At 52.9% G+C, this 27622-nt stretch overlaps 1 protein-coding gene across 2 annotated transcripts in view; it reads left to right on the plus strand.

The window, feature by feature from the left end:
- The window catches only part of PPT1 (palmitoyl-protein thioesterase 1), a 100934-nt gene that overhangs the window by 25541 nt on the left and 47771 nt on the right, over positions 1 to 27622 (plus strand). For both annotated transcript variants that reach the window (XM_075336211.1, XM_075336210.1), the window contains exons 4-5: positions 5894 to 5964; positions 20698 to 20800. In XM_075336211.1, the coding sequence (XP_075192326.1) occupies positions 5894 to 5964; positions 20698 to 20800 (174 nt within the window). The remainder of the gene's footprint in view (positions 1 to 5893; positions 5965 to 20697; positions 20801 to 27622) is intronic.

Genomic DNA, 27622 nt, shown 5'->3' on the forward strand with positions numbered 1-27622 from the left:
AGATAGACCTTGGCCAAGGTTGATTCAATGCCCCTGGCCACCCTGACTTGGAATAAATCAGGGTTCCAGGGGGGTCCCATACATCCCAGGGTGCAGGCTCTGACACGGACGACAGTCCCAGATGGCCTAAGCGAGCTCCATGGAAACGGCCCTCGACTTCATCACTGGTCAGGGTCACCACAGGAGTACTCTCTGTATCAGGGGACAGACGTAGCTGTTCAGGACTCTGATCTTGAGACCGCTCTCAATCCGGATGCACCGGATGGTGACGCTATAGTGAATAATCTTATAGCGTCCATCAATGGAAAGTTGGGTATTTCCCTCTCAACTCCTCCAGTGGAGGAGTCAGCTTCACAGCAGGATAAATCCCTCTTTCAGTATCTCAAGTGTATATTGAGTATTTTTCTGGTCACTCTGACTCCAGAGAAGCAGTCCAGAATCTCCACGCTTATCCCGATAACAGTTTCTCCAACCGTATTTAGGATACGCGGTGTCTCTTCCCCCCTGACGTGGTCAAGCGCTAGACCCAGTGTCCAAAGGTGGATCCCCCAATCTCCAGGCTTGCAGCTAGATCCATAGTTGCAGTGGAAGATGGGACTTCACTTAAACATGCCATTGACAGACAGATAGACCTCTCGTTGCAATCTGTCTATGAAGCTATCGGCGGATCGGTTGCTCCGGCATTCGCAGCCGTAGAGGCACTCCAAGCTATTTCAGCTAGTATTGCACAGGGGGACGCTGTCACATGTACATCTTGGCCGCAGTAGCGTCCTTAACCTCGCAATGTCGGCATTGCGACTCAAGCTGTTAATGCTGTCCTGGACGCTACGAGCCGTACGTCAGTGGCGTCCGCCAACTCCGTGTTTTTACGCAGAGCCTAGTGGTTAAGGGATTGGAGCAGATGCTGCTTCCAAAAAAGTGCTTAACCAGGTTGCCGTTATCTGGTGACAGACTGTTTAGTGAGTGGTTGGATGTAATCATTCAACTGTACAAGGGTACGGATTCTTCCTTACCCCGGCCCACATCAAACAAAACCCAACAGGAGAATGGACAGTCGAGGTTTCGGTCCTTCCCAGGCTCGGGCAGGTCCCAGTGGTCCTCGTCCAAAAGGACGCAAAAGGCTCAGAGGGGCGCAGATTCCTGGCGGGCTCCATCACGCCCGGGGAAAGCAGCAGGAGGAACCGCTACCACGGCGTTTTCCTCATGACTTTCAGCCCTCTCACTCCGCGTCCCCGATCGGTCGCAGACTCCCCCGCTTTAGCGACACTTACCTGCCACAGGTCAAAGGCCGGTGGATGAGAGACAGTTTGTCCCAAAACTTCCTCACCGGCCGAGCCGAGGCTCTTCTGAAGGCAGAAAGAGTAGTAATCCCTGTTCCTCCTCAGGAACAAGATACGCTTTTTACTCCGATCTGGTCGTAGTGCCAACATAAAACGGCTCACCTAGCACGTGAAAACCAGGCGGTTTCGGATGGAATCCCTCCGCTCCGTCATTGCCTCAATGTCTCAAAGGGATTTCCTAGCATCAATAGACAGGATGCTTATCTCAACGTGCCGATTGCTCCAGGACACCGGCGTTTGCTACCATTCGTTATTGAAGACGAGCATCTTCAGTTCGTAGCCCTACCCTTCGGTCTGGCGACAGCCCCACGGGTTTTCACCGACTTCACGGCAGCAGTGTGAGCAGTCCCGCGCTCTCAGGGTCACTCTGTGATCCCTTATTTAGGCGACCTACTTGTCAAGGCACTCTCTTAAGAGGCATGCCAACACAGCCTGAACATGGCGCTGGAGACTTTCCAGGGTTTCGGGTGGGTCTTCAACTTTTCAAAGTTAAACCCAATCGCTGGCATATCTTGGCAAGGAGTTTTCACACTCTCTCAGCGATAGTGAAGCGTCCGCTGGACAAACAGCGTTCACTACAGACGGGGGTGCAGTCTCTCTTTCAAGGAGACGCCTCATCCAGAGGCAGTCCCTTTCACGCAGTTTCATCTGCGTCCACTTCAATGGAACATTCTTCGCTAATGGGAGGAGTAGTCGACGTCCCTACACAGGAACGTCCCTCTTTCTCAGACGATCAAGAACTCTTTTCAGAGGAGTCCACTCTTCAGATCAATTGTCTGGAGCTCTGGGCAGTGTATATTGCTCTACAAGCCTTCCTGCAGTGGCTGGAAAGCAAACAGATCCGAATTCAGTCGGACAATCCACAGCGGTGGCATACATCAACCACCAAGGCGGACTACGCAGTCGGCGAGACTTCCAGGAAGTTCGCCGGATTCTGCTGTGGGTGGCAGACAGAGCATACACCATATCCGCAGTTACCAGGGCGTGGACGCAGCAGAATGGTCTCTGCACCCGGACGGGTGTCAAGAATCGGCACAATAGCAAGGTCCCGATTTTCATTGCGATCAAAGAGCTCTGGCGACAGGCATCTCACGGTCGGTCAACCGTGGGCACTACCAGACCGGCCAGACTTACTGTCCCAAGGGCCGTTTTTTCCATCTGAATTCTACGGCCCTGAACCTACTGTGTGGCCATTGAGTCCTGGATCCTAGTGTCCTCAGGATTATCCCAAGGGGTCGTTGCCACTATGAGTCAGGCTAGGAAGCCCACGTCTGCTAAGATCTACCACGGACGTGGAAGATTTTCTTATACTGGTGCTCTGTACAAGGAGTGTCCCCCAGGCCATTGGCATTGCCTACTCTTCTTTCCTTCCTGCAATTTCGGTTGGAAAAGGGCTTGTCGCTCGGCTCCCTTAAAGGGCAAGGCTTGGCGCTATTGGTGTTTTTTTCAGAGGCGTCTAGCACGACTTCCTCAGGTACGCACGTTCCTGCAGGGGGTTTGTCATATCGTCCCCCCGTACAAGCGGCCGTTAGATCCATGGGATCTGAACAGGGTACTACTTGCTCTCCAGAAGCCGCCTTTCGAGCCTCTGACGAATGTTTCACCTTCTCGACTATCTCAGAAAGTGGCCTTTCTGGTAGCGATCACGTCTCTTCGGACAGTGTCTGAGCTAGCAGCACTGTCATCCAAGGCTCCCTTCCTGGTGTTCCACCAGGACAAGGTAGTGTTGCGCCTCATTCAGGAGTTTCTCCCTAAGGTAGTATCCTCGTTTCATATTAATCAGGATATCTCCTTACCTTCCTTTTTGTCCTCATCCGGTTCATCGGTATGAAAAGGACTTACATTTGTTAGATCTAGTGAGACCACTCAGAATCTACATTTCCCGCACGGCGCCTTTGCGCCGCTCGGATACACTCTTTGTCCTTGTCGCTGGTAAGCGCAAAGGGTCGCAGGCTTCCAAATCCACCCTGGCTCGATAGATCAAAGAACCAATTCTTGAAGCCTACCGTTCTGCTAGGCTTCTGGTTCCATCACGGCTGAACGCCCATTCAACCAGAGCCGTGGGTACGTCCTGGGCATTACGTCACCAGGCTACGGCTCAACAGATGTGCCAGGCAGCTACCTGGTAGAGTCTGCACACTTTCACCATACATTATCAGGTGCATGCCTACGCTTCGGCGAACGCCGGCCTAGGTAGAGGAGTCCTGCAGACGGCAGTTGCCTCCTCGTAAGGGAGAGCTGTTTTGCAGCTCTAACATGAGGTATTAAGTTACCCACCCAGGGACAGCTTTTGGACGTCCCAATTGTCTGGGTCTCCCAATTAGGAGCGACAAAGAAGGGAATTTTGTTACTTACCGTAAATTCCTTTTCTTCTAGCTCCAATTGGGAGACCCAGCACCCGCCCTGTTGTCCTTCGGGATTTTTGGTTTTTTTGCGGGTATACATGTTGTTCATGTTGAACGGTTTTCAGTTCTCCGATGTTATTCGGAGTGAATTTGTTTAAACCAGTTATTGGCTTTCCTCCTTCTTGCTTTAGCACTAAAACTGAGCAGCCCGTGATCCCACGGGGGGTGTATAGCCAGAAGGGGAGGGGCCTTACACTTTTTAGTGTAATGCTTTGTGTGGCCTCCGGAGGCAGTAGCTATACACCCAATTGTCTGGGTCTCCCAATTGGAGCTAGAAGAAAAGGAATTTACGGTAAGTAACAAAATTCCCTTCTTACTGGTTACCCGATATTTACCTTAGTTACTGGCGTCCGCCGCTCTCAGGCTGCCAGTGCCGGCTCCCTGCACGCGTAGCCAGAGTACACATCGGGTAAATAAGCAAAAGTTTGCTTATTAACCTGATGTGTACTATGGCTAGGAGTGCAGGGAGCCAGTGCTAAGCGGTGTGCGCTGGTAATCAAGGTAAATATCGGGTAACCAGTGAAGGGCTTTGCTTGGTTACCTGATATTTACCTTAGTTACCAAGTGCAGCATCGCTTCCACGCGTCGCTGCTGGCTATGGGCTGGTCGCTGGTGAGATCTGCCTGTTTGACAGCTCACCAGCGACCATGTAACGACGCAGCAGCGATCCTGATAAGGTCAGGTCGTCGTCGTGATCGCTGCTGCGTTGCTACGTGTGACCCCCCCCCCAACTTTAGATGTAAAGTCAGTATTACTTTGAGCTTTTGTTTAAAACCTGCAGCTAGACAACCATTTTTAATCTCACTGTTTCTTGTTCTGCCAACAATTCAATCACTAGTTAGAATAATAAAGATCTAACATGTTGGAATTATCACAAAGGCATGCAGCCACAAATCACCTTGTGATGCTCATCTCCACCTCTCCTTTGTGGATGTGCAAGCACATCTGAGCCACGTTTGTGCTTCTGGACAGTTTGGGCTGATATCTCCATCAGATGACATTAGTTTTTCTTCCAGATTGTTTGTTTGTTTTTAAAGCAGATATGCACTGTTTTACCTAGAAAAGGAGATATATAGAGATATCTATCTCTTAGTACAGACCAAAAGTTTGGACACTCCTCATTCAAAGAGTTTTTTTTTCTTTATTTTCAGGACTCTGAAGATTGTAGATTCACATTGAAGGCATCAAAACTATGAATTAGAACATGTGGAATGAAACACTTAAAGTGTGAAACAACTGAAAATATGTCTTTATATTCTAGGTTCTTCAAAGTAGCCACCTTTTTGCTTTCATTACTACTTTGCACACTCTTGGCATTCTCTTGATGAGCTTCAAGGGGTAGTCACCGGAAATGGTTTTCCAACAGTCTTGAAGAAGTTCCTAGAGATGCTTAGCACTTTTGCCTTCACTCTGCGGTCCAGCTCATCCCAAACCATCTCGATTGGGTTCAGGTCTGGTGACTGAAGGCCAGGTCATCTGGCGTAGCACCCCATCACTCTCCTTCTTAGTCAAATAGCCCTTACACAGCCTGGAGGTGTTTGGGGTCATTGTCCTGATGGAAAAATAAATGATGGTCCAACTAAACGCAAACCGGATGGAATAGCATGCCGCTGCAAGATGCTGTGGTAGGCATGCTGGTTTAATATGCTTTCAATTTTGAATAAATCCCCAACAGTGTCACCAGCAGAGCACCCCCACACCATCACACCTCCTCCTCCATGCTTCACGGTGGAAACCAGGCATGTAGAGTCCATCCGTTCACTTTTTCTAAAAAGACAGTGGCTGGATCCAAAGATCTCAAATTTGGACTCCTCAGACCAAAGCACAGATTTCCACTGGTCTAATGTCCATTCCTTGTGTTCTTTAGCCCAAACAAGTCTCTTCTGCTTGTTGCCTGTCCCTAGCAGTGGTTTCCTAGCAGCTATGTTACCATGAAGGCCTACAGCATAAAGTCTCCTCTTAACAGTTGTTCTAGAGATGAGAAGGTGTCCAAACGCTTGGTCTGTACTGTAAATAAATTTTATTAGTAAATTACACTTTGATTTTTACCACATTTGTATTGACTGATATAGTAGGAAAAGGAACTGTTCTTTACATTTGTGACTAAACCAGTGTTTTTTTTTTTTGTTTTTTTTTTTTTTTGTGCAGGAGGGCTGTTGTTCAGAGATGTCCTTCACCTCCCATGAAAAGTCTTATCTCATTTGGAGGACAGCACCAAGGTAGACAACATAAACACATATAGCAACCTATACCCATTAGATAGCTATTCGCCAGTCGTTTGCCAACAGCCATCTATCCTCATCTATATACACACGCTCAGCATAATCCAGTTTTCCTGTATTCTCTATGGGAGAGACACCACCAGACTTGTTTTTTAGGGGGTATCTTTTCTCCAGGAGAACAAAAGGATTATCCATTGAAAATCTGACAGGTCAGATTTTGTTTCTCTTCCCTGATATTAGTATGGCATCTGCCATGCACATTACTGCCAGCTGATCCTGCCGATATCAGCTGTTCTGACAAATTTAGTCTGTGGATTTCCCACCACTCAGACAACCTCTTCTCAATCATGATCACTTTGTTTTGCCAAAGTTAAAATAACACCTATACTCGCCTCTGGCGTTGTTCTAGCAGTGCCGACACTGCCTCTCCCGGGCCTGGGTGATGTTATCGGCAACCACTTCATCGTACCCCCCCCCCCCCCCTTCAATCGGATATCCAGAGGAAGTGATGGCTGCAGCTGTTCTTACTTCCCCCATATGTCAGTTACATGCAAAGGATTCAGCAGTGAAGCGGTCAATGGTTAATTGAAGGGATCACATGACATAATGTTACACAAGCCCCGTGAGATCCAGTGCCGACATTGCTGGAACAGCAGCATAGGAGAGTATGTGTTTATTATTATTACTAGAAGGTGGCCCGATTCTACGCATCGGGTATTCTAGAATTTACGTATTGTGTAGTTCATGTATAATTTTTGATAGATATATATCTATATATCTATCTATCTCTATATCTATCTCTATATCTCTATCTATGTGTAGTTACCAAGTGTTTGTGTAGGGCGCTGTACATGTTCTGGGTGTTGTCTGGGTGTGGCTGGGGGTGAGAGCAGTGTTGTATGTGTGTTGCGTTTGTGTGTGTGTGTGTGTGTGTGTGTGTTGCGCGGTTTGTGTGGGTGTGGTGTGTTTTGGGGGAGGTATGTTTTGTGCAATGTGTGTGTGCGGTATGTGCGTATATTTATGTATGTCGCGGTGTTGGGTGTTTGTGTGTGTGTGTGTGTTGGGGGGAGGTGTGCACCTCCCATCGTGCCCCATCCCCTATGCTGCGCATTCCCCATCGTGCTCCATCCCCCACGCTGCGCACCCCCATCGTGCTCCATCCCCCACGCTGCGCACTCCCCATCGTGCTCCATCCCCCATGCTGCGCACTCCCCATCGTGCCCCATCCCCTATGCTGCGCATTCCCCATCGTGCTCCATCCCCCATGCTGCGCACTCCCCCATCGGGCTACATCCCCCATGCTGCGCACTCCCCATCGGGCTACATCCCCCATCGGGCTACATCCTCCCCCCATCGGGCTACATCCCCCATGCTGCGCACTCCCCATCGGGCTACATCCCCCCCATCGGGCTACATCCCCCCCCATCGGGCTACATCCCCCCATGCTGCGCACTCCCCATCGGGCTACATCCCCCATGCTGCGCACTCCCCATCGGGCTACATCCCCCATGCTGCGCACTCCCCATCGGGCTACATCCCCCATCGGGCTACATCCCCCATCGGGCTACATCCCCCATCGGGCTACATCCCCCCCATCGGGCTACATCCCCCCCATCGGGCTACATCCCCCCCATCGGGCTACATCCCCCCCATCGGGCTACATCCCCCCCATCGGGCTACATCCCCCATGCTGCGCACTCCCCATCGGGCTACATCCCCCATGCTGCGCACTCCCCATCGGGCTACATCCCCCATGCTGCGCACTCCCCATCGGGCTACATCCCCCATCGGGCTACATCCCCCCCATCGGGCTACATCCCCCCCCCATCGGGCTACATCCCCCCCATCGGGCTACATCCCCCCCATCGGGCTACATCCCCCCCATCGGGCTACATCCCCCATGCTGCGCACTCCCCATCGGGCTACATCCCCCATGCTGCGCACTCCCCATCGGGCTACATCCCCCATGCTGCGCACTCCCCATCGGGCTACATCCCCCATCGGGCTACATCCCCCATCGGGCTACATCCCCCCCATCGGGCTACATCCCCCCCATCGGGCTACATCCCCCCCATCGGGCTACATCCCCCCCATCGGGCTACATCCCCCCCATCGGGCTACATCCCCCCCATCGGGCTACATCCCCCATGCTGCGCACTCCCCATCGGGCTACATCCCCCATGCTGCGCACTCCCCATCGGGCTACATCCCCCATGCTGCGCACTCCCCATCGGGCTACATCCCCCCCATCGGGCTACATCCCCCATCGGGCTACATCCCCCATCGGGCTACATCCCCCCCATCGGGCTACATCCCCCCCATCGGGCTACATCCCCCCCATCGGGCTACATCCCCCCCATCGGGCTACATCCCCCATGCTGCGCACTCCCCATCGGGCTACATCCCCCATGCTGCGCACTCCCCATCGGGCTACATCCCCCATGCTGCGCACTCCCCATCGGGCTACATCCCCCCCATCGGGCTACATCCCCCATCGGGCTACATCCCCCATCGGGCTACATCCCCCATCGGGCTACATCCCCCCCATCGGGCTACATCCCCCCCATCGGGCTACATCCCCCATGCTGCGCACTCCCCATCGGGCTACATCCCCCATGCTGCGCACTCCCCATCGGGCTACATCCCCCATGCTGCGCACTCCCCATCGGGCTACATCCCCCATGCTGCGCACTCCCCATCGGGCTACATCCCCCATGCTGCGCACTCCCCATCGGGCTACATCCCCCATCGGGCTACATCCCCCCCCCATCGGGCTACATCCCCCCCCCATCGGGCTACATCCCCCCCATCGGGCTACATCCCCCCCATCGGGCTACATCCCCCCCATCGGGCTACATCCCCCCCATCGGGCTACATCCCCCATGCTGCGCACTCCCCATCGGGCTACATCCCCCATGCTGCGCACTCCCCATCGGGCTACATCCCCCATCGGGCTACATCCCCCCCATCGGGCTACATCCCCCCCATCGGGCTACATCCCCCCCATCGGGCTACATCCCCCATCGGGCTACATCCCCCCCCCCATCGGGCTACATCCCCCCCCCCCATCGGGCTACATCCCCCCCCCCCATCGGGCTACATCCCCCCCCCCCCATCGGGCTACATCCCCCCCCCCCATCGGGCTACATCCCCCCCCCCATCGGGCTACATCCCCCCCCCCCATCGGGCTACATCCCCCCCCCCATCGGGCTACATCCCCCCCCCCATCGGGCTACATCCCCCCCCCCATCGGGCTACATCCCCCCCCCCCCCATCGGGCTACATCCCCCCCCCCCATCGGGCTACATCCCCCCCATCGGGCTACATCCCCCCCCATCGGGCTACATCCCCCCCCATCGGGCTACATCCCCCCCCATCGGGCTACATCCCCCCCCATCGGGCTACATCCCCCCCCATCGGGCTACATCCCCCCCCATCGGGCTACATCCCCCCCCATCGGGCTACATCCCCCCCATCGGGCTACATCCCCCCCCATCGGGCTACATCCCCCCCATCGGGCTACATCCCCCCCATCGGGCTACATCCCCCCCCATGCTGCGCACTCCCCATCGGGCTACATCCCCCCCCCCATGCTGCGCACTCCCCATCGGGCTACATCCCCCCCCCATGCTGCGCACTCCCCATCGGGCTACATCCCCCCCCCATGCTGCGCACTCCCCATCGGGCTACATCCCCCCCCCATGCTGCGCACTCCCCATCGGGCTACATCCCCCCCCCCATGCTGCGCACTCCCCATCGGGCTACATCCCCCCCCCCATGCTGCGCACTCCCCATCGGGCTACATCCCCCCCCCATGCTGCGCACTCCCCATCGGGCTACATCCCCCCCCCATGCTGCGCACTCCCCATCGGGCTACATCCCCCCCCCATGCTGCGCACCTCCCCATCGGGCTACATCCCCCCCCCATGCTGCGCACTCCCCATCGGGCTACATCCCCCATGCTGCGCACTCCCCATCGGGCTACATCCCCCATCGGGCTACATCCCCCATCGGGCTACATCCCCCATCGGGCTACATCCCCCATCGGGCTACATCCCCCATCGGGCTACATCCCCCATGCTGCGCACTCCCATCGGGCTACATCTCCCATCGGGCTACATCTCCCATCGGGCTACATCTCCCATCGGGCTACATCTCCCATCGGGCTACATCTCCCATCGGGCTACATCTCCCATCGGGCTACATCCCCCATCGGGCTACATCCCCCTCATCGGGCTACATCCCCCATGCTGCGCACTCCCCATCGGGCTACATCCCCCATCGGGCTACATCCCCCATCGGGCTACATCCCCCATCGGGCTACATCCCCCATCGGGCTACATCCCCCATCGGGCTACATCCCCCATCGGGCTACATCCCCCATCGGGCTACATCCCCCATGCTGCGCACTCCCATCGGGCTACATCCCCCATCGGGCTACATCCCCCATCGGGCTACATCCCCCATCGGGCTACATCCCCCATCGGGCTACATCCCCCATCGGGCTACATCCCCCATCGGGCTACATCCCCCATCGGGCTACATCCCCCATCGGGCTACATCCCCCATCGGGCTACATCCCCCATGCTATAATAGTTCTCCTATTATACTCAGAGAGGAGTATAATAGGAGGAGTAGTCCTGGGGGGAGAAGAGTATAATGCCGGCTCCCTGCAAATGTGTACCGGGAGCCGGTGTACACTGGTAACTATGATACACATCGGGTAACTAATGGACCTTAGTTACCCGATGTGTATAATGGTTACCAGCGTTCACGGGCTCCGTTAAGATCCCAGCATCGCAAGGTTATGTCTGGCGCTGCTGGGATCGTGACGGAGCCGGTGTAGAAGCAAGCGATATCCCAGGATGTTGTGAGTGTGTGGATGTGGTGTGTGTGAGAGTGAGTGTGATCTGATGTGTGTGTGTGTACTCACCTGGAAGTCGGAGCTCCGTGTCAGTTGGGCCAGAGCGAGCGTGCATTGTGTGAGGGGGGGGCGGGGCCTGCAGAGAGCCGGGGCGAGAGGCCAATCCGTGTGGGGGGGCGGAGCCATGGCGAGCCCAGCGGCCAATCAGCTGTGTCACCGTAAGGACACTATTTTGGAGCATGACAGACAGACAGAATAAGGCAATTATATATAGATTATTATTATTATTATTATTATTATTATTATTATTATTATTATTATTATTATTATTATAATAATATTTGGGGCAAACATAGTGTTTGAGAAAGGTTTGTCCGAGCAGTGGACAACCCCTTTAAATTGTTAAATGAGTAAGCGAGTATTTGTATCTCATAAATTGATGGCATATCACATGCATAAGCATAACACGGGTCCAATATTCTCATTGTACTGGGTTATATGTGGAATCTGAGAAGTGAAACTAGGTACTTTTCATTTTTGTGAGAGTGTATGGATATATATATATATATATATATATATATATATATATATATATATATATATATATATATATATATAATATATATTGTATTTTTCGGACTATAAGACGCACTTTTTTCCCCCCCCAAATGTTGGGGGAAAGTGGGGGATGCGTCTTATGGTCTGAATGTAGGGCTGCGCGGAATGAGGGTGCTGCGGTGGAGCAGGTCATCGGGGGCATGAGCAGGCTGCAGCAGCGCCTGCCGTGACCACGTGGACCTGCTCATTTAATATGCACACCCCATCATCTCAGCGCTGACAGGTGGGCGGGATGATGGGCGAGGGATAAACAGCCGGCCCACATGATCACCCCTGGCAATTACAGCCTGGAGTGATCATGTGCGGCTGTATTCACTGCCCCCCCGTGCATCATCATCAGCGCTGGGTGCAGTGAATCAGTACACTCACCTGTCACCGTTCCCCCTGCAGTACCGCAATCTCCTCCTGGTGGCCGCTGAGTGGAGCCGTCCCCGTTCCCCTGTAGCACCGTGTCATCGCTGTGCGCACGTGACGTCATCGCTGTGCGCACGTGACGTCATCGCTGTGCGCACGTGACGTCATCGCTGTGCGCACGTGACGTCATCGCTGTGCGCACGTGACGTCATCGCTGTGCGCACGTGACGTCATCGCTGTGCGCACGTGACGTCATCGCTGTGCGCACGTGACGTCATCGCTGTGCGCACGTGACGTCATCGCTGTGCGCACGTGACGTCATCGCTGTGCGCACGTGACGTCATCGCTGTGCGCACGTGACGTCATCGCTGTGCGCACGTGACGTCATCGCTGTGCGCACGTGACGTCATCGCTGTGCGCACGTGACGTCATCGCTGTGCGCACGTGACGTCATCGCTGTGCGCACGTGACCACACGCAGCTGCCGGCAGCCAGGAGGACATCGTGGTGCTGCAGGGGAACGGGGACGGCTCCACTCAGCGGCGCTGCCGCTGACACAGACAGGAGGAGGAGCGATGCTGCAGGGAGTGAGGTAAGGGGTAAGGTGAGTATGAGCGTTTGTGTTTTCTTTGTCGCTCCTAATTGGGAGACCCAGACAATTGGGTGTATAGCTACTGCCTCCGGAGGCCACACAAAGCATTACACTTAAAAGTGTAAGGCCCCTCCCCTTCTGCCTATACACCCCCCGTGGGATCACGGGTTCCTCAGTTTTCAAGCTTTGTGCGAAGGAGGCTGACATCCACGCATAGCTCCACTGTTTAGTCAGCAGCAGCTGCTGACTATGTCGGATGGAAGAAAAGAGGGCCCATACTAGGGCCCCCAGCATGCTCCCTTCTCACCCCACTCTTGTCGGGTGTTTGTTAAGGTTGAGGTACCCATTGCGGGTACGGAGGCTGGAGCCCACATGCTGCATCCTTCCCCATCCCCCTTAGGGCTCTGGGTGAAGTGGGATTTTACCGGTCTCCAGGCACTGAGACCGTGCTCCATCCACAGCCCCTGGGATCTGCTGGACATGGAGCTGAGTATCGTCAGGGACATGGCCCTGCTACATTAAGGTACTCTGTGTCCCCGTGCAAATCGCGCACACACACACCAGCATTGCTGGGTGTGTTAGTGCGCCCGGGACAATAGCGCTGTGCGCGTGTGCCACACTATCTTCAGCTAGCTGAAGGAGTTAATGGTTTGGAAACGGTCGCGCCGGCCGCTGTTGTCAGTTTTAACTGCGGCGCGGCTGGGACTTGTGGTTCGCCGGGGACTTCCGCGCTCGCCGTGCATATTTGACGGCCGCGCTTACTACTACAGTCCCCGGCTTTTTCCGGCCTAGTTCGTTTCGTTCCCGCCCCCAGGCCTGCCAGTCAGAGTGGGGGCGGGACGCTGTGCAGAACGTCAGCGCCGAGGGCTGGAGTTTACTTTACATACTCCAGCCCTCACACTGAACACAGTGAGACGCTGGTTTCCCGCTCTTCGTCTGAGGCACGCCCACGGTCCGCCCCTCTTCACTGAACGCCGGCAGCCATTCCTGACGTGCTGTTTGAGCTGGAGAAGGGGAGACAAGTTATGGGAGACCCAGGCACGGGATTCTAGCGACCACACACCCGCTTTCAGCGGGCGGTAAGCGACACCTCTGGTGCCTACCCCACTTGTGCTGCAGTGTTCATTTGTATTTTTATGCTATACATTGCACTGTACTGGCGCTGGTAATTCTTCACTATATACCCTCTTGGATTGCTCTGAGACAACAGCATGTCGTCCGCAAAACCAAGGGTGCCAAGGCACAGGCTTTCTATGCTGCCTGTACCGCATGTGGGGCTACTCTACCGGCAGGTTCCACTGACCCCCATTGTGTGCAGTGCTCAGCCCCTGTGGCACTTGTTCGGCCGGGGCCTCTGCTAGAGGTGACCCAGGGAGAACCACCTGTGAATACTGTCCAGGTGACGGGGACAGAGTTTGCAGCTTTGCTGATAGATTATCCGTGACTATGACTAAAATCCTAGAAACTTTGCAGTCTAGACCAGTAACGCAGACCATGGGCACGGTTGAATCACTGTCCCCTGGTCCCCCTCATTTGGAACAGCTCCGGGCTCCGGAGGTGTCCCATGCATTCCAGGGTGACGGCTCTGACACGGACGACAGTCCCAGACAGCCTAAGAGAGCTCGCTATGAGCGGCCCCCTAAATCATATCACTGGTCAGGCTCTCAGCAGGAGGATTCTCTGTGTGATGAGCCGGAAATAGCTGATCAGGATTCTGATCCCGAGATACTCCTGATGGTGACGCCATAGTGAACAATCTTATCGCGTCCATCAATAAAATGTTGGATATTTCTCCCCCAGCTCCTCAAGTGGAGGAGTCAGCTTCACAGGAGAAATTCCATTTCAGATTTCCCAAGCGGAAATTAAGTATTTTTCTGGACCATTCTGTCTTTAGAGAGTCAGTCCAGAAACACCACGCTTATCCAGATAAGCGTTTCTCCAAACGGCTTAAGGATACACGTTATCCCTTTCCTCCTGATGTGGTCAAGAGCTGGACCCAGTGTCCCAAGGTGGATCCCCCTATCTCCAGGCTTGCGGCTAGATCCATAGTTGCAGTGGAGGATGGGGCTGCACTTAAAGATGCCACTGACAGACAGATGGAGCTCTGGTTGAAATCCATCTATGAGGCTATCGGCGCGTCGTTTGCTCCTGCATTCGCAGCCGTATGGGCACTCCAAGCTATTTCAGCTGGTCTTGCACAGATTGACACGGTCACACGTACATCTGTTCCGCAGGTGGCATCCTTAACCTCTCAAATGTCTGCATTGGCGTCTTACGCGATTAATGCTGTCCTGGACTCTACGAGCCGTACGGCAGTGGCATCTGCTAACTCCGTGGTTTTACGCAAAGGGAATGGAAAGCAGATTCTGCTTCCAAAAAATGTTTAACCAGTTTGCCATTTTCTGGTGACCGGCTGTTTGGTGAGCGCTTGGATGAAATCATAAAACAGTCCAAGGGTAAGGATTCATCCTTACCTCAGCCCAGACAAGACAAACCCCAACAGAGGATGGGACAGTCGGGGTTTCGGTCCTTTCGAGGTTCGGGCAGGTCCCAATTATCCTCGTCCAAAAGGACTCAAAAGGATCAGAGGAGTTCAGATTCTTGGCGGGCTCAGTCACGCCCAAAAAAGACAGCCGGAAGACCCGCTACCAAGGCGGCTTCCTCATGACTTCCGGTCTCCTCCCTCCGCATCCTCGGTCGGTGGCAGGCTCTCCCGCTTTGGCGACATTTGGCTGCCACAGGTCCAAGACCGTTGGGTGCGAGACATTCTGTCTCACGGGTACAGGATAGAGTTCAGTTCTCGTCCTCCACCTCGATTCTTCAGAACGTCTCCGCCTCCCGACCGAGCCGATGCTCTCCTGCAGGCGGTGTGCACTCTAAAGGCGGAAGGAGTGGTGATCCCTGTTCCTCTTCAAGAGCAAGGTCACGGTTTTTACTCCAATTTGTTTGTGGTACCAAAAAAGGACGGGTCTTTCCGTCCCGTTCGGGACCTAATGCTTCTCAACAACCACGTGGGAACCAGACGGTTCCGGATGGAATCCCTCTGATCCGTCATCGCCGCAATGTCTCAAGGAGATTTCCTAGCATCGATAGACAGCAAGGATGCTTATCTCCACGTACCGATTGCTCCAGAGCATCAGCGTTTTCTACGCTTCGTTATAGGAGACGAACACCTTCAGTTCGTAGCCCTGCCTTTTGGTCTGGCGACAGCCCCACGGGTCTTCACCAAAGTCATGGCAGCTGTAGTTGCAGTCCTACACTCTCAGGGACACTCCGTGATCCCTTACTTAGACGATCTGCTGGTCGAGGCGCCTTCTCAAGAGGCATGCCAACACAGCCTGAACGTGGCGCTGGAGGCCCTCCAGGGTTTCGGGGGGATCATCAACTTTTCCAAGTCGAATCTAACCCCGACCCAGTCGATAACATATCTTGGCATGGAGTTTCATACTCTCTCAGCGGTAGTGAAGCTTCCGCTTGTCAAATAGCGTTCATTGCAGACAGGGGTGCAATCTCTCCTTTACGGTCAGTCACACCCCTTGAGACGCCTCATGCACTTCCTAGGGAAGATGGTGGCAGCAATAGGGGCACTCCCTTTCGCGCAGTTTCATCTGCGTCCACTACAATGGGACATTCTCCGCCAATGGGACGGGAGGTCGAGGTCCCTCGACAGCAACGTCTCTCTCTCTCAGGCGGCCAAGGATTCTCTTCGATGGTGGCTGCTTCCCACCTCATTGTCGAAAGGGAAATCCTTCCTACCCCCCTCCTGGGCGGTAGTGACGACAGATGCGAATCTGTCAGGGTGGGGAGCAGTCTTTCTCCACCACAGGGCTCAAGGTATGTGGACTCAGCAAGAGTCCACTCTTCAGATCAACGTTCTGGAGATCAGAGCACTGTATCTTGCTCTACAAGCCTTCCAGCAGTGGCTGGAAGGCAAGCAGATCCGTATTCAGTCGAACAACTCCACAGCGGTGGCATACATCAACCACCAAGGAGGAATTCGCAGTCGGCAAGCCTTCCAGGAAGTCCGGCGGATTCTGACGTGGTGGAAGACACGGCTTCCACCATATCCGCAGTTCACATCCCAGGCGTGGATAACTGGGAAGCAGACTTCCTCAGTCGCCAGGGTATGGACGCAGGGGAATGGTCTCTTCACCCGGACGTGTTTCAAGAGATCTGTCGCCGCTGGGGGATGCCGGACGTCCACCTAATGGCGTCTCGGCACAACAACAAGGTCCCAGTTTTCATGGCATGGTCTCACGATCACCGAGCTCTGGCGGCAGACGCCTTAGTTCAAGATTGGTCGCAGTTCCGGCTTCCTTATATGTTTCCACCTTATTCTTTGTCATCTTGACTTTGTGTTTTATGTATCTAATTTTAATCCAGTAGGTCTGATCTTTTATTATTACCTTTATTTTTTGTATTCCGCTTATGTATGTATTTATTTAGTACATTAATATGCCTATTTATTGGTCTCACTTGATTTCACGATATGTTCATCTGCTATTATTGTCACTTATTTTTCTTTATTCTTTTTCTTATTTTTTTTATTTATTTATTCATTTATTTATTTATTTTTTCATTATTATTTTTAACCCTCTTTTTTTCTTTACACTGTTCACCTATTTATTATCACATATATTATATGCATACCATATGGTTCCGATGGTTGCATTCCTGAACTTATGCACGTTGTCACTTTAAGTATGTTCTGATGGTCCGGTATTATGTTACCATGGAGTTTCGCTCAGGTTCTATGATCTACCGTGACGTGCGCTGCTGTGTTCGGCCGGCTCCCAGGCTGCTATGGCAACGCGTCGTATGTACCTCGCCGCCCTCCGTCCACGTCATGACGCGTCTGACGTGGGCTGAGCGCGGTGACGTCAGACGCCGCGCCCGGCGGTCGTGGGGGCAGGGCGGGACGCAGGAGCGCCATCATTCATCACGGTTTATAGTGAGTATAAAAAACCTGGGTATACTGCCTATCTGCACCCCCTGGAAGAAGCTAGACGCGAAACGCGCGCGTAGGGGCATTCTTTATGGTTCTCGGCTGTCATTCTGAGCACACGCTTTATTTAGGTAACCCTCTCGCTGCCTTTTGAATTGTTTCCATACTTCCGTGTTGTTGTCCCATCTTGGGTTTTATCTATCTTTAAACCATCTATCTAGCGGTCTGCCATTCTTACCATTTGCCACTATTTGGCTTTATCTTGATGTATGGCAGCAAGTATTTTACCTTTGGGGTCCTTTATTTTGCACCTCCTCTGATAGAGCCAATTGCGCAGCTCCTATCACCGCTTGGTTTTGCCCCTTGTCCTTAGGAGAACCTTTTTTCACCACATTTCTCCCATTTATCTGTGGATTTGATTTCTATATTATATGCCATTAAGGCTGAGACATGAATATGGTGAATATACTTGAGGATATGAGTATGGTGAATATTGTGATCCGATAATACTCTTATATGTGGTGATTGGAGCTCTCTTCTCCCCTCCCCCTCAGGGGTACCCCCATGGAAATATATTAAAGCAAATAGCCTTGGTGTGGCGGGGTCCATCTCTGTATTTTTGAGGAGATTTGTTTTCTCTATGTCTACTTGGCAGCATTTGTAGCGACTATTGTGTGTCTCATTAAAAATTAAATTGTAATTATGTATGTCTACTTGTTTGTACATTAGCATTTTGGTAGCCGTGAACCTTTTGTCAGTGTCCTCTTTTTTAGGAAATTATTTTAACCTTTTTCAATAAAGATTTCTAAATTTTTTATATATGGAATTTATTCTCTGGCTCGATTTACTCGTTTCATTTCATAGGTTTTGTTCCACCATATCCGCAGTTCACATCCCAGGCGTGGATAACTGGGAAGCAGACTTCCTCAGTCGCCAGGGTATGGACGCAGGGGAATGGTCTCTTCACCCGGACGTGTTTCAAGAGATCTGTCGCCGCTGGGGGATGCCGGACGTCCACCTAATGGCGTCTCGGCACAACAACAAGGTCCCAGTTTTCATGGCATGGTCTCACGATCACCGAGCTCTGGCGGCAGACGCCTTAGTTCAAGATTGGTCGCAGTTCCGGCTTCCTTATATGTTTCCACCTCTGGCTCTGTTGCCCAGAGTGCTGCGCAAGATCAGGTCCGACTGCCGCCGCGCCATCCTCGTCGCACCAGACTGGCCAAGGAGGTCGTGGTACCCGGATCTGTGGCACCTCGCGGTAGGCCAACCGTGGGCACTACCAGACCGACCAGACTTGCTGTCTCAAGGGCCATTTTTCCATCAGAATTCTGCGGCCCTGAACCTGACTGTGTGGCCATTGAGTCCTGGATCCTAGCGGGTTCAGGATTGTCTCAAGAGGTCATTGCCACCATGAGACAGGCCAGACAACCTACCTCCACCAAGATATACCACAGGACGTGGAAAATATTCTTGTCTTGGTGCTCTGCTCAGGGAGTCTCTCCCTGGCCATTTAGTTTGCCTACTTTTCTTTCCTTCCTGCAATCCGGGTTGGAAAAAGGTTTGTCGCTCAGCTCCCTCAAGAGGCAAGTCTCAGCGCTATCTGTATTTTTTCAGAAGCGCCTAGCACGACTTCCTCAGGGACGCACGTTCCTGCAAGGGGTCTGTGATATCGTCCCTCCTTACAAGCGGCCGTTAGAGCCCTGGGATCGGAACAGGGTTCTAATTGTTCTTCAGAAGCCGCCTTTCGAGCCTATGAGGGATGTTTCCCTTTCTCGCCTTTCACAGAAAGTGGCCTTTCTAGTAGCGGTCACGTCTCTCCGGAGAGTGTCCGAGCTAGCAGCGCTGTCATGCAAATCTCCCTTCCTGGTGATTCACCAGGACAAGGTGGTCTTGCGACCTATTCCGGAGTTTCTCCCTAAGGTGGTATCCCCGTTTCATCTTAATCAGGATATCTCCTTGCCTTCCTTGTGCCCTCATCCAGTTCATCAATGTGAAAAGGATTTGCATTGTTGGATCTCGTGAGAGCGCTCAGGATCTACATTTCCCGCACGGCGCCCCTGCACCGCTCGGATGCACTCTTTGTCCTTGTCGCTGGTCAGCGCAAAGGGTCGCAAGCTTCCAAATCCACCCTAGCTCGGTGGATCAAGGAACCAATTCTTGAAGCCTACCGTTCTGCTCGGCTTCCGGTTCCCTCAGGGCTGAAGGCCCATTCTACCAGAGCCGTGGGTGCGTCCTAGGCATTACGACACCAGGCTACGGCTCAGCAGGTGTGCCAGGCGACTACCTGGTCGAGTCTGCACACTTTTACCAAACACTATCAAGTGCATACCTACGCTTCGGCGGACGCCAGCCTAGGTAGACAAGTCCTTCAGGCGGCGACGGCCCACCTGTAGGGTAGGGCTGTTTTTACGGTCCTATCACGAGGGGTTATTATACCCACCCAGGGACTGCTTTTGGACGTCCCAATTGTCTGGGTCTCCCAATTAGGAGCGACAAAGAAGAAGGGAATTTTGTTTACTTACCGTAAATTCCTTTTCTTCTAGCTCCAATTGGGAGACCCAGCACCCGCCCTGTTTGCTTAGGGATTTTTGTTGGTTCGGGTACACATGTTGTTCATGTTGACTGGTTTCGGTTCTCCGATGTTCCTTCGGATTGAATTTGTTCTTAAACCGGTTATTGGCTTTCCTCCTTCTTGCTTTGGCACTAAAACTGAGGAACCCGTGATCCCACGGGGGGTGTATAGGCAGAAGGGGAGAGGCCTTACACTTTTAAGTGTAATGCTTTGTGTGGCCTCCGGAGGCAGTAGCTATACACCCAATTGTCTGGGTATCCCAATTGGAGCTAGAAGAAAAGGAATTTACGGTAAGTAAACAAAATTCCCTTCTTTTTTTATTTTTTTTTTTTTATGTGCCACAGGTTGCGGGCCGTATACCAGCATGGGGGTATATTATGAGCAAGGATGGGGGTATATACAAGGCAGGAGGATCATTACCAGGATGGGGTATCTTAGTAGAGAATTTGGGGACATTACCCCTATAACAGTGTTAGCAGCAGATCCTCGCCCCATAACAGTGTGTCATGACTCCATTTTTTGCTTAAAATTTTATTTTCCTATTTTCCTACTCTAAAACCAGGGTGCATCTTATGGTCAGGTGCGTCTTATAGTCCGAAAAATACGGTATATAATTTCCCTTAGCCAAATAAGGGCTTGTTTTTCCAAGATAAGCTGCAGGGTTCATTTTACCATACACTGTATTGACAAAACGGGGGGTGATAGAAAAAAACCAAACTACTTTGAATATTTTCATTTAATGGTATGTATGATTTTATTAATTACTTTTGTCTTTATGTTTAGGGGTATATGGCTTCCCTCGATGCCCTGGAGAAAGCTCCCACATTTGTGATTGGATTAGAGAGACGTTAAATGCTGGTGCCTATACCAAACTTGTTCAGGAACAGTAAGTATGAAGAGCTGCTTTACTCTTTCTGGAAGCTGTAATGGTCATGGTTAGGCTGAGTTCATATGTCCCGTAACCATCTGTTAGAATGGATGCTGCAGAGATCCGTTGATCAAAATGATTTCTGCTGGGTTTTTTTTTTTTTTTTTTTAACATTTCAGTCTATGGAGAACAGCTCAGTTAAGGCTGCTTTCACACATCAGTTTTTTTGCATCAGGCATAATCCGGCTCAAAAACCTATGCAACGGATGCGGCAAAAAAAACTGATCCGTTGCATAAGTTTTTCCATGCGGCCCGTCCGTTTTTTGATGGATCCGGTATGATACTGAGCATGCGCAGTTCAAAAAACCGCATCCAGCGGCCGGATACGTTTTTTGCCGCAGGACGTTGCATCCGGCGTCAATAGGCTTGCATTGTAAGTCGCGCCGAATCCGGCGCGATGCGTTTTTTTTCGCCACACAAAAAAACGTGACAGGCAACGTTCCATCCGGCAGCCGCATGGGCTAAATATGCCACATCCGGCAAAAACCGGAAGCGGCATATTTAGCCGCACGGATGTGTGAAAGCAGCCTAACAGATTGCTATTTATCTCTAATTGTTATTTATCTCTAATTGTAACAGATCCTGTAAGAAAAATGATGGATGCGTTACAAATGCAAGAATAACGGATGACTAAACAGCAATCCATTAACGGATCCGTTCTCTATAGATTCCCATGTTTTAAAAAAAAAGCCAAAAAAACCCCGGATCCAGCAGACATCAGTTATTTAAAAACTGACAAAGTTGTATTTGCACAATATAACATGCTGTATATAAGAGCCCAGGCCGCTGTGTAGAACATAAAAAACACCTTATAATACTTACCTAGGAGGTCGCTCTGGTGCAGACTGGTCGGATGGGTGTCTCCGTTGTCTGGTGCCAGCGCCTGCTCTTTTGGCCATCTTTGTCCTCCATATTCTGAAGCCGGCATGCATGACGCGTCCGACGTCATACACACTCGCCGGCATTCAGGTCCTGAGCAGGCGCACTTTGATCTGCCCTGTGCAGGGCAGATCAAAGTATTGTAGTGCACATGCTTTGGACCGGCGAGTGTGTATGACGTAGACACGTCATTCACCGCGGCTTCAAAAAGAAGATGAAGATGACCGAAAGAGGCGGCTCTGGCACTAGAGGATGAAGACGCCCGTCTGAGCCACCTCCATTGCAGTGACCGGTTTAGGTGAGTATTATAAAGTGGGTTTTTTTATGTTCTACACAGCGGCCTGGGTTCTTATATACGGCATTCTAACATGCTGTATATAAGAGCCTGGTGGTGTTGGCCACAGCTTATAGGCCAAAAAACTGGCGACATGTTGCCTTTAATCTCCCCTTGCTGGCTTGTTGTTTTATTACTGATGTTTTTTAATTTTCTTTGTCGCTCCATTGGGAGACCCAGACAATTGGGTGTATAGGCTATGCCTCCGGAGGCCGCACAAAGTATTACACTAAAAGTGTAAAGCCCCTCCCCTTCTGCCTATACACCCCCCGTGCTCCCACGGGCTCCTCAGTTTTTTGCTTTGTGCGAAGGAGGCAGACATGCACGCAAGCTCCACAGCTTAGTCAGCAGCAGCTGCTGACTATGTCGGATGGAAGAAAAGAGGGCCCTTAACAGGGCCCCCAGCATGCTCCCTTCTCACCCCACTCTTGTCGGCGGTGTTGTTAAGGTTGAGGTATCCATTGCGGGTACGGAGGCTGGAGCCCACATGCTGTTTTCCTTCCCCATCCCCCTTAGGGCTCTGGGTGAAGTGGGATCCTAATCGGTCTTCAGGCATTGAGACCGTGCTCCATCCACAGCTCCTGAGGACTCTGCTGGATAGGAGCTGAGTATCGTTCAGGGACATGGCCCTGCTACTTTGAGGTAATCTGTGTCCCCGTGGGGACCGTGCACAGCAACACTCCAGCATTGCTGGGTGTGCTAGTGCACCGGGGACCGCGGCGCTGACCGCGTTTGTGCCATTACACACTGCAGCGTCGCTGAGTGTGTTAGTGTATGGGACTGCCGCGCTGACCGCCGCTGCCATTGTTATCACTGCGGCGCGGCTGGGACTGTTAGTGCGCCGGGGACTTCCGCGCCGACCGCGCTTATACGGCGGCCGTGCTTATAACTCGAGTCCCCGGCTTTTGCGGCCTAGTCTCTTTTTCTTCCCGCCCCCAGCCCTGCCAGTCAGGGGAAGGGCGGGACGCTGTACAGGACGGCAGCACTGAGGGCTGGAGCATGCTTTGCATACTCCACCCCCCTCACTGTGCACAGTGGGGCACCAGTTCCCGCACTTTCTGGGTCACGCCCACGGCTCCCTCCTCTCCTCAGGACGCCGGCAGCCATTCCTGTCAGCTCCTCTGACGCTGCAGAGGGGAGACAAGCTCTGGGGGACCCAGGCAGGGATTCTGGTGGCCACACAACCGCTTTAAGCGGGCGGTAAGCAGCACCTGAGGTGCTGGCCCCACTTGTGCAGAAGTGTAATTATAGATTATATGTTTATAGGCTATACTTTACACTGTATGGTGCACGGTTGATTTCTGGCTATATACCCTATTGTGTTGCTCAGGGGAGACAACAGCATGGCGCCCACAAGAGGCAGGGGTGCCAAAACACAGGCTTTCTATGCTGCCTGCGCCGCATGTACGACCTCGCTATCGGCAGGTTCCACTGACCCTCATTGTGTGCACTGCTCGGCCCCTGTGGCACTTGCTCAGCCGGAGCCTCTGCTAAGGGGGGCCCAGGGGGAACCACCAGCTAACACTGTCCAGGTGACAGGGACGGAGTTTGCAGTTTTTACTGACAGACTTTCTGAGACTATGGCTAAGATTCTAGAAGCTTTGCAGTCCAGACCGGTATCTCAGACCATGGGCACTGTGGAATCATTGCCCCCTGGTTCCCCTCAGTTGGAACAACAATGTTCCCCCGGGGTGTCTCATAGATCCCAGGGTGAGGTCTCTGACACGGACCGCAGCCCCAGACCGCCTAAGCGAGCTCGCTGGGAAATCCCCTCGACCTCATCACATTGTTCAGGGTCTCAGAGGGAGGACTCTCTGTATGATGAAGCGGAGGTAGCTGATCAGGATTCTGATCCTGAGGCCGCTCTCAACCTTGATACTCCTGATGGTGACGCCATAGTGAATGATCTTATCGCGTCCATACATCAAATGTTGTATATTTCTCCTTCGGCTCCTCCAGTGGAGGAGTCAGCCTCTCAGCAGGAGAAATTCCGTTTCAGGTTCCCCAAGCGTACAACGAGTATGTTTCTGGATCACTCTGACTTCAGAGAGGCAGTCCAGAAACACCGAGTTTGTCCAGATAAGCGTTTTTCCAAGCGCCTTAAGGATACACGTTATCCCTTCCCCCCTGACGTGGTCAAGGGCTGGACTCGGTGTCCCAAGGTGGATCCTCCAATCTCCAGACTGGCGGCTAGATCCATAGTTGCAGTTGAAGATGGGGCTTCGCTCAAGGATGCCACTGACAGACAGATGGAGCTCTGGTTGAAATCCATCTATGAAGCTATCGGCGCGTCTTTTGCTCCAGCATTCGCAGCCGTATGGGCACTCCAAGCTATTGCAGCGGGTCAAGCGCAAATTGACGCACTCACACGTACGTCTGCGCCGCAAGTGGCGTCCATAACTTCTCAAACGTCGGCATTTGCGTCCTACGCTATTAATGCTGTCCTGGACTCTGCGAGCCGTACGGCGGTTGCAGCCGACAATTCGGTGGCAATACGCAGGGCCTTGTGGCTACGGGAATGGAAGGCAGATTCGGCTTCCAAAAAGTGCTTAACCGGTTTGCCATTTTCTGGCGACCGTTTGTTTGGTGAGAGGCTGGATGAAATCATCAAACAATCCAAGGGAAAGGAAACATCCTTACCCCAGGCCAAACCAAAATTACCCCAACAGAGGAGGGGACAGTCGAGGTTTCGGTCCTTTCGGGGTGCGGGCAGGTCCCAATTCTCCTCGTACAAAAGGCCTCAGAAGGATCAGAGGAACTCCGATCCATGGCGGTCTAAATCACGCCCTAAAAAGACCGCCGGAGGTGCCGCTACGAAGGCGGCTTCCTCATGACTTACGGCCTCCTCACACCGCATCCTCGGTCGGTGGCAGGCTCTCCCGCTTTTCCGACATTTGGCTGCCACAGGTAAAAGACCGTTGGGTGAGAGACATTCTGTCTCACGGTTACAGGATAGAGTTCAGCTCTCGTCCTCCGACTCGATTTTTCAGAACATCTCCGCCTCCCGAGCGAGCTGATGCTCTTCTGCAGGCGCTGGGCACTCTGAAGACAGAAGGAGTGGTGGTCCCTGTTCCTCTTCAGCAACAGGGTCACGGTTTTTACTCCAACCTGTTTGTGGTTCCAAAGTAGGACGGGTCTTTCCGTCCTGTCCTGGACCTAAAACTGCTCAACAAACACGTAAAGGCCAGGCGGTTCCGGATGGAATCCCTCCGCTCCGTCATCGCCTCAATGTCCCAAGGAGATTTCCTTGCATCGATCGATATCAAAGATGCTTATCTCCACGTACCGATTGCTCCAGAGCATCAGCGCTTCCTGCGCTTCGCCATAGGAGACGAACACCTTCAGTTCGTGGCACTGCCGTTCGGCCTGGCGACAGCCCCACGGGTTTTCACCAAGGTCATGGCTGCAGTAGTTGCGGTCCTCCACTCTCAGGGTCACTCGGTGATCCCTTACTTAGACGATCTGCTGGTCAAGGCTCCTTCTCAAGAGGCATGCCAGCACAGCTTCACCGCTACTCTGGAGACTCTCCAGAGTTTCGGTTGGATCATCAATTTTCCAAAGTCAAATCTGACACCGGCCCAATCGCTGACATATCTTGGCATGGAGTTTCATACCCTCTCAGCGATAGTGAAGCTTCCGCTGACCAAGCAGCGTTCACTACAGACGGGGGTGCAATCTCTCCTTCAAGGTCAGTCACACCCCTTGAGGCGCCTCATGCACTTCCTGGGGAAGATGGTGGCAGCAATGGAGGCAGTCCCTTTCGCGCAGTTTCACCTGCGTCCTCTTCAATGGGACATCCTACGCAAATGGGACAGGAAGCCGACGTCCCTCGACAGGAACGTCTCCCTCTCTCAGGCAACCAAAGCTTCCCTTCGGTGGTGGCTTCATCCCACTTCATTATCGAAGGGGAAATCCTTCCTACCCCCATCCTGGGCGGTGGTCACGACGGACGCGAGTCTGTCAGGGTGGGGAGCAGTTTTTCTCCACCACAGGGCTCAGGGTACGTGGACTCGGCAGGAGTCCTCACTTCAGATCAATGTTCTGGAGATCAGGGCAGTGTATCTAGCCCTAAAAGCGTTCCAGCAGTGGCTGGAAGGCAAGCAGATCCGAATTCAGTCGGACAACTCCACAGCGGTGGCTTACATCAACCACCAAGGAGGAACACGCAGTCGGCAAGCCTTCCAGGAAGTCCGGCGGATTTTGATGTGGGTGGAAGCCACGGCCTCCACCATCTCCGCAGTTCACATCCCGGGCGTGGAAAACTGGGAAGCAGATTTTCTCAGTCGCCAGGGCATGGACGCAGGGGAATGGTCCTTTCACCCGGACGTGTTTCAGGAGATCTGTTGCCGCTGGGGGATGCCGGACGTCGACCTAATGGCGTCCCGGCACAACAACAAGGTCACGGCATTCATGGCACGTTCTCACGATCACAGAGCTCTCGCGGCAGACGCCTTAGTTCAGGATTGGTCGCAGTTTCAACTCCCTTATGTGTTTCCTCCGCTGGCACTGTTGCCCAGAGTGTTACGCAAGATCAGGGCCGACTGCCGCCGCGCCATCCTCGTCGCTCCAGACTGGCCGAGGAGGTCGTGGTACCCGGATGTGTGGCATCTCACGGTCGGCCAACCGTGGGCACTACCAGACCGACCAGACTTGCTGTCTCAAGGGCCGTTTTTCCATCTGAATTCTGCGGCCCTCAACCTGACTGTGTGGCCATTGAGTCCTGGATCTTAGCGTCTTCAGGATTATCTCAAGAGGTCATTGCCACTATGAGACAGGCTAGGAAACCAACGTCCGCCATGATCTACACAGGACGTGGAAAATATTCCTGTTATGGTGCTCTGATCAGGGTTTTTCTCCCTGGCCATTTGCCTTGCCCACTTTTCTGTCCTTTCTTCAGTCCGGATTGGAAAAGGGTTTGTCGCTTGGCTCCCTTAAGGGACAAGTCTCTGCGCTCTCTGTGTTTTTTCAGAAGCGCTTGGCCAGACTTCCACAGGTACGCACGTTCCTGCAGGGGGTTTGTCACATCGTCCCTCCTTACAAACGTCCGTTGGAACCCTGGGATCTGAACAGGGTGCTGATGGTTCTTTAGAAACCACCGTTCGAGCCAATGAGGGATATTTCTCTCGCACGCCTTTCGCAGAAAGTGGTTTTCCTAGTAGCAGTCACTTCACTTCGGAGAGTGTCTGAGCTAGCAGCATTGTCATGCAAAGCCCCTTTCCTGGTGTTTCACCAGGACAAGGTGGTTCTGCGTCCGGTTCCGGAATTTCTAACTAAGGTGGTATCCCCTTTTCATCTCAATCAGGATATCTCCTTACCCTCTTTTTGCCCTCATCCAATTCACCAATGTGAAAAGGATTTGCACTTGTTAGATCTGGTGAGAGCACTCAGACTCTACATTTCTCGTACGGCGCCCCTGCGCCGCTCGGATGCACTCTTTGTCCTTGTCGCTGGCCAGCGTAAAGGGTCACAGGCTTCCAAATCAACCCTGGCTCGGTGGATCAAGGAACCAATTCTCGAAGCTTACCGTTCTGCTGGGCTTCCGGTTCCCTCAGGGCTGAAGGCCCATT

The sequence above is a fragment of the Anomaloglossus baeobatrachus genome, chromosome 2, assembly GCF_048569485.1.
Source record: "Anomaloglossus baeobatrachus isolate aAnoBae1 chromosome 2, aAnoBae1.hap1, whole genome shotgun sequence".
NCBI classification, from domain to species: Eukaryota; Metazoa; Chordata; class Amphibia; order Anura; family Aromobatidae; genus Anomaloglossus; species Anomaloglossus baeobatrachus.